Source organism: Meles meles, chromosome 1 (genome assembly GCF_922984935.1).
Source record: "Meles meles chromosome 1, mMelMel3.1 paternal haplotype, whole genome shotgun sequence".
NCBI lineage: Eukaryota > Metazoa > Chordata > Mammalia > Carnivora > Mustelidae > Meles > Meles meles.
The window spans coordinates 176742529-176749770 of NC_060066.1; the positions used below are offsets into that span (position 1 = coordinate 176742529).

The 7242-nt window shown below is 58.5% G+C and overlaps 1 protein-coding gene and 1 long non-coding RNA gene across 2 annotated transcripts in view; one reads left to right on the forward strand and one right to left on the reverse strand.

Annotated features, from left to right (window-relative positions):
- The window catches only part of LOC123951504, a 4827-nt gene extending 4536 nt beyond the window's left edge, over window positions 1-291 (reverse strand). The window contains exon 1 of the long non-coding RNA XR_006820474.1: window positions 1-291. This exon is cut by the window's left edge and continues 271 nt beyond it. This is a non-coding gene — a long non-coding RNA (uncharacterized LOC123951504).
- A 638-nt stretch (window positions 292-929) lies between these two features.
- DMRTA2 (DMRT like family A2) lies at window positions 930-6518 on the forward strand. Its single transcript, XM_046020424.1, has 3 exons — window positions 930-1192; window positions 2516-3346; window positions 4658-6518. Exons 2-3 carry the CDS (start codon window positions 2791-2793, stop codon window positions 5707-5709), a joined length of 1608 nt encoding a protein of 535 aa, XP_045876380.1. The 5' UTR covers window positions 930-1192; window positions 2516-2790; the 3' UTR covers window positions 5710-6518.
- The last annotated feature ends 724 nt before the right edge of the window (window positions 6519-7242 follow it).

A 7242-nucleotide genomic window follows, 5' to 3' on the forward strand; every position in this document is an offset into this window, starting at 1 on the left:
GTGAGGAGAGGAAAGAGCAAGAGGGGGCAAAGGGACGTAACTAGGGGGCGGGGAGAGGAAAGATGCGGAGCGCAAGGCACTCCGAGGGCTCAGACAAGAAGCGCAATCTCAATTCTCTCCAGGCTCCTCTTTAAAAACAAAAATCCTCATAAACCACACTTACCCTTCTTGATGCCTATCATACCAGGAATTTTAAAATGAAGGACCTCTGTTTTAAAGGCGGCAGGAGGAAAAAAACAAATCAACAGCCCCCAACTACCCCAAACGCACCGGACTTGGGAGCACACCATATCGAAGCTGGAAAGCAGCAGAAAAAATCCTCTTGGCATTTATGCCCTATGCCCTCTCCCTTCCCCACCCCCGAGTCTCCGTTCCACCCCCACCCCAACCGCGGTAATTGAATTGTCACCTGCCCCTATCCCGCCCCCCGCCACCAGGGCCACTTGGGAAACTCGGCCTTGCCAAGCGCCCCCGGCCAGTGAGAGCGGCGCAGCCAAGCCGGAGTCCCAGAAGTCGAGGGGTTACACACGGCTACGTAGAGGCGCACCGGACACGGTAATTAGGCGCAATTCACACGCTCTCGGGCGCACGGAAACTACTTGTCACGATATTTTCAACGCTCCTCCTAGCCTACTTTTCACCACTCCTTCCCTGGCGCGCCCCTCCCCTCCCGGAGGCACTCAGTGGAGCTTTTGGAGTTTCGAATCTTTCGGACACTGTAGAATGCGGGGCTCCCCGGGCGCGGGCCCGGCCAATCAGAGCGCTGTCTGCCTCCCCTGGCCAATGGCAGACGCCACATTGTTGTCCAATTCTGTCTAATGGAGCCCTAAGGAGCAACAATAGAGCGGGCGAGCGGCTCATTGAGAGTCTGGCAGCGCCGGGCAACTGGGGCGCGGCTGTGCGCAGCGTCCCGCGCGCTCCGCGAGGGGACGCCGCGCGGCAAGGGCCGGGTCGCGGGCTCCAGCCAGCCGCTGGGTCCCTAACCGGTCCCCTGGCTCGGATTTCCGACGGAAGGGTTGGACTGCGCAGCGTTCAGAGGGGGTCCGGAAGTTCGGACATGGTGACTGAAGGAGGGTGACGTGGTCTGATAAGGGACCGGGGGCAGGGGGAAGAGGCCAAGAGCGCCAGCAACGCGAGCGGAGCTGGGAGGTGCGTGAAGCGCCAGCGGAGGAGGATCCCGAGCCCGAGGCAGGTAGTTCAGGGACGCAGGGAGGGCAGGGGAGGCGGCTTGGCCTGCGGGCCCTGTTGAGGAGGCCCGGGCCACACCGGCCCTAGGGACTTTGCGGCCCCAGGGGGCCTGAGGGAAGAGGCAGCTCAAAAGGGAAGGGATCTAGCATACTGGGGCGGTGACACCAGGACTCGGTCCAGGGCTTTGGCGGGGACCCCGGGACCTAGAGGAGACTGGGGCGGAAGCTCGGGCTGGGCCTGCTTGGGCCTTCTGGGGCCGCGGCGCAGGTGAGACTCCATAGCCAGTTGCAGAGGCGACTCCCCTGCCTCGGTGCTGTCTCCTGGGCCATCCAAGTTCCAGAAACCCAATTCCGACACCAGAACTCGAGAATCTGTACCCCAGTAGGGTCCCCCGGGGATCCCAGGATAGGGAGGGCGTGTCTGACGATTCTGTCCCTAAACCAGGAGGGGAAGAGACAGCAGTGTGAGAGGGTCAGGGAAAGGATCTCCCTCCTGTAATACCTAACTTTTCGCAAGATACCTCTTCTTTCCCGATTCTTCTTCCAGACTGCAGGGCTAAAAATCGTGCCACAGGTTTTACTCCACCCCCACCCACAGTCTTTACTGCAGGGTGTTTTTGTTTTTGTTTTTTCTTGTGCACACCTCTCTCCCCCCACGTGAACCCTGGGACCCAGACATCCATATCAGCTGTTTTTTTGTTGTTGTTTTCCTCACCCCTCGAGCTACTCTTCCGGCTGTGTCTGCCTATCCAAACAAAGTTTCCTCCGCTTAATTTTCTCTTTAACTCTCCCCAAGCCTACTCAACTCATCACACTCATTTTCCTCTCCCACTCCCTGGAGGCCCCGCACCATGAAACTTGTAGCCCCCACATTTCCACGGGTCCCTGGGGCCCCAAGGCCTAATTTTGCTACTGAGATGTTTGTATTGTTATCTAGCCTTCACTCTATTTCCTAGAGTTATTCTTTTCTGTTCCTAATTTTTCTAACTCTCCTGCATGAAAACTTCAGACCTGGCCCGCTGAACTCTATGCCTTGTGTGCTTTGATAGTTCTCTCCTTTTCACCTTTCCACAAAACTGAGCCCTTCGTCTCAATTTTTTTTGTTTTGTTTTGCTCTTGATGTCTAGTCTGACTGCTGGGTCAAAATTTTTCTCTCTAATCTGAGTCCCATCAAACAAACATTTCTCTCTACCCATCTCGCCCTAACTAAGCTAAACTTTAGGGGGATAATATTATCCTTTTCAACTTCTAGTTATTTACACCTGAACCAGTGACTTTTCAAACTTTATATGTCTTTTGTTCTCTCTCTCTCTTTTTTTTTTTTCCAGCGGAACCACTGATTCAAACGAAATCTTAGACCCAGCGCATAAATCAGATATAAGAAGAGCTCTGGTGGGAATAGGGTGGGGGAGCTCAGCTTTACGAGGGGGATCCGAAGGTACCTCCTTCCAGCAATTTGGCAACCACTAGCCAAACATCCGCGACCAAAATTTTCCCTCCCTAAGCCTGATCTCCTGGAGGGTACGCTGTAGCTTAGCACACCGTGCGCTCTTCCCGGCAAGTCTCTTCCTTCTTCCCACGGTCTTCTACGCCAGGTCCTGCCATGGAGCTACGCTCCGAGCTACCTAGCGTGCCCGGCGCAGCGACGGCGGCGGCGACAGCAACGGGGCCGCCCGTGGCATCTGTGGCGTCAGTGGCGGCGGCGGCGGCGGCGGCCGCGTCGCTACCGGTGAGCGTGGCGGGCGGATTGCTGAGAGCGCCGCCGCTGTTGTTGCGGGCTGCGGAGAAGTACCCGCGGACCCCCAAGTGCGCGCGCTGCCGCAACCACGGCGTGGTGTCAGCGCTCAAGGGCCACAAACGCTATTGCCGCTGGAAGGACTGCCTGTGCGCCAAGTGCACTCTCATCGCCGAGCGCCAGCGCGTCATGGCGGCGCAGGTGGCGCTGCGCAGGCAACAGGCGCAGGAGGAGAACGAGGCGCGCGAGCTACAGCTGCTCTATGGCACTGCCGAGGGCCTGGCGCTCGCGGCCGCCAACGGCATTATCCCGCCACGACCTGCCTACGAGGTCTTCGGCTCCGTGTGCGCCGCCGATGGCGGGGGGCCGGGAGCGGGAGCGCCCGCGGGGACCGGAGGCGGCGCAGCGGGCTCGGGGAGCTCAGGTGAGCGCGCGGCCTGGCCGGGAGGAAAGGGAGCAGGGACCGGGCCTGGGGGCACGCGGCCCAGGGACTTGTCTCGGTACTGAGAGAGTAGAATCCCCTTTTCCAAACGCCCGACTGCTAAGAGTTCGCTGCGCACCCAGGCCCTGATTTGGGGACACAAACACATAAACTCTTTCTCCCCTTTCTGAAAAATTTGCCCTTTACTCCTTTCCCTCACCGCGGGCCCAAATGTAGACGCTGCAATCTTATCTCCTCTACCCAAACGCAGCCAGATCCCGCCTTCTCTGCTCACTTGGCTAGATCTCCCCAGCATGGAACCTTTAACCTTGGTTATGCTCTTCTCCACGTGCCCTGGTTCCTTCTGCGCCTTCCCACCTCTCTTCAGAAATCCGGCCCTCTCCCAGTCCTCCTCCCCCTCACCGCACTGCGTTCTCTAGGTATCAAATACCCCTCTTTCCTTTCCCCCTTGTGATTCCTTTTCTCAAGTTCTTAATGCTCCAGGACAACCGCATGCTGTGCCTGCTCCTTCTTTCTAGCTTCTTTCCCCACTTTTCTCCGTTTTCTCAGGAATAGGGCTCTCCCGCTTCTCTCGATCCCCACTCTTCTAACCACTCCCCCACACTCCCCGTCTGGCCGCACCCTCTTCTTCAAGATTTCTTGCCTTTTTCTGGGGAGGGAAGAAATTAAGGCCGGGGCCACTGGGGGCCATCTCAGCCCTCATCTTAGAAGTGAAGAACTTCTAAGGTTTTAATTTTGGAAAGGGTGGATTAGCTATAGTGGCTCTGTTTTTGCCTGAAGAAAGGCTTGGGATCTCTTAGATACCCAAGGTGCCTTCCATAACAAGCTATATTGCCCAGGGCCAGAGGGCACCCAGGGCTGGGTTCGCTCTTGGAATGATGGGTATGGAGTGGGGTCCTATACAGTAGGTGGTATAGGTGGAAGTTATATTGTCTCCTGCTTGAACTCTGGGTCAGGCCACTTCTCCAGGTGAGGGTACGGCTTGGAAGGAGGCATAAGGGTGGAGGTGTTGGGACACAGATGTGGAAGGGGGAACTGGACATTGAATTTACAGGGCACAGGTGGTTGGGTTTTGGTACAGAAAGAGTGCGCCCTGGAGGTAGGGGAAGTGAGGACTTAGGGGCCCAGAGAATAAGGAATGCTGGAGAAAAAAGGAGGGGGCGCCAGAGCCCAGTGATTGAGGGTTGTCGGGTTCAGAGAGAGGAAACTGGGGTCCGAAGGGCTGATGTGCTGAGGGTGCCGTCACCTCCCCGCCCCTAATCACTCCTCACGTCCCTTTTTCTCCCCTCCTAGAGGCCAAGTTACAGAAGTTTGACCTGTTCCCCAAGACACTGCTTCAGACCGGTCGCCCCGGCAGCCCGCAGCCGCCACCCGGGAAGCCCTTATCACCCGACGGCGCGGACTCGGGTCCTGGGACATCTTCTCCGGAGGTGCGGCCAGGCTCGGGCTCGGAGAACGGCGACGGCGAGTCCTTCTCGGGGTCGCCCCTGGCCCGGGCCTCCAAGGAGGCAGGTGGGAGCTGCCCGGGCAGTGCAGGCCCTGGAGGCGGCGGTGAGGAGGACAGCCCAGGTTCCGCTAGCCCACTGGGCTCCGAATCCGGTTCCGAGGCCGACAAAGAAGAGGCAGAGGCCGCTCCCGCTCCAGGGCTGGGCGGGGGCCCGGGTCCACGGCAGCGGACGCCGCTGGATATCTTGACGCGCGTCTTCCCGGGCCACCGGCGAGGCGTCCTGGAGCTGGTGTTGCAGGGTTGCGGCGGCGACGTGGTGCAGGCCATCGAGCAGGTGCTGAACCACCATCGCGGGGGCTTGGCGGCCGGCCTCGGTCCCGCCGTGCTCCCAGATAAGGCCGCAGTGGGTGCAGTAGCAGCTGCGGACGACGCGTGGCCGGGCCGCGTCGACGCCGCGGCAGCTGGGGGGCCCGGGCTGCCCGCGCCGCTGCAGGCAGGCCCCGCCGCTCCTCCGCACCACAGACCTTTGCTGGCCGGCGCCATGGCGCCTGGGGCGCTGGGCTCGCTGAGCAGCCGCTCGGCGTTCTCACCACTGCAGCCCAACGCCAGTCACTTCGGCGCCGACGCTGGCGCCTATCCGCTGGGCGCGCCGCTGGGCCTCAGCCCCCTGCGCCTGGCCTATTCGGCGGCAGCGGCGCACAGCCGTGGCCTGGCCTTCATGGCTCCCTACTCGACCGCTGGCCTGGTCCCCACACTCGGCTTCCGCCCGCCCATGGACTACGCCTTCAGCGACCTCATGCGCGACCGCTCGGCCGCCGCGGCTGCGGTGCACAAGGAGCCCACCTACGGCGGCGGTCTGTACGGGCCTATGGTCAATGGTGCCCCCGAGAAGCAGTAGGGCCAGGGGCCCGGCAGCCGGGCCGCCTCCAAACGGGGACCCCAGCCTTGACCCCGCGGGCCGCCGCTCCCTCTTCACCCGGTGCGCTCTCTGCGCCCCAGCTGGGGTCCTCTCGCTCAAAGGTGATTTTCGGTTTTGTTTTGGAAGGTGGGTGGAGAGCTGAGCGAAGCGGGAGCAACCACAGATGCAGGTGTTCTCAGAGGAGGTGCGTGTTCTTGACCCTCATCTTCTGACCACCACCTCAAGGCTCCTTCAGCCCTTCAAAAGGCCGGGAATTCTTGAGAATTCAGAGGCTGCGGCCGCTGCAACGCTCCTGCCTCTCCTTTTGCTGCGCTCATCCCACCCTCCCGCTCTCCAGTGGATGGCAGGATAGTCCGAGAGTCTGTCTTCTGTGTCTCCCTCTCCTTATTAAAAAATTAAAAAAAAAATATTCGCTCTAACAAATATAAATTTAGGATGTATAAATCTCCTGGCACTGAGTGGAGTCTTTGGGACACACATATATATATATCTCGATATCATTGTAAAAAAGAAAAGGAAACAAGTTCTAAGGTGCACTTTCCTCGTTGCGGTATTTGTCGCTCTCTTTGTTGCTTATGCCAATAAGCATGGGTTTCCTTGGTGCAGTGTGAGTTTTTATATATGTATAAATCTATATATAATCTATACATATATATATATACAAGCCAGTGTATAATGTTATAAAATGGAATTCTAAGTTATTAATTGTAATCTGTAGGTGACCTCGGTATTAACGTGAAAAATATTCAAAAACAAGCAAAAAAAAGGACAAAATGGAAAAAAGTAGACTATGCGCGCATTGTACTTATCAGGTTTTATAGATTAAATATATTGTAAACTCGGGACAAATCCTGCCCACCCGCCCCTCTTGCCTGCGGCCGGTCTCTCCCTAAGATGCGGTCAAGGTGCGCACTGAAGCAGGAACAGAGCGGAGAGTGACTGAACCAGAACCGCCTGCCCGAGAGCCCATCCCCGCCTCCCGGAACTCGCCAAACACCCGGCCCGAAGGGACGGCAGCGGGAAACGCTGCTGCAGAGAATGGCTCACTTTGTGCTTTCCTTCGCATAGACCTGAGCTAGAAATAAATGTTATTTTCTAAGAAAACAGCACCGAACCCCGTCCCGCTCCTCCGGCGGCCGGATTGAAAAGGTCTTGATTTCCCGTTCCGGCCCGCGGTGCCAGCTAGACTTCAGTCCGGCTGGTGTCCGACCTTCGGGAGTGTGGAGCCGGAAGACTCTCCGTGACGCGGGAAAGGCCCGGTCGACGGGAGTGGCGCGCGGCTCAAAACCCCGCAGGGAGCAGTGCCCCCTGCGCATCGGGGACCCCACGTCCTTCCCATTCCGGTTTTGGGCGCGCGGGCGCGACGGGTCGCCTTGCCAGTGCTCAGGATCCTGGATCTCGGGCAGAGCCTCTTAGGGAATCCCGAAAGGCTGGCGGCCGGATTCCGGTTCTCCCCGGGCCCCAGATTTGGATACAGACGGGGTCACACAATGAGCGCTTCCCTTCTCAAAG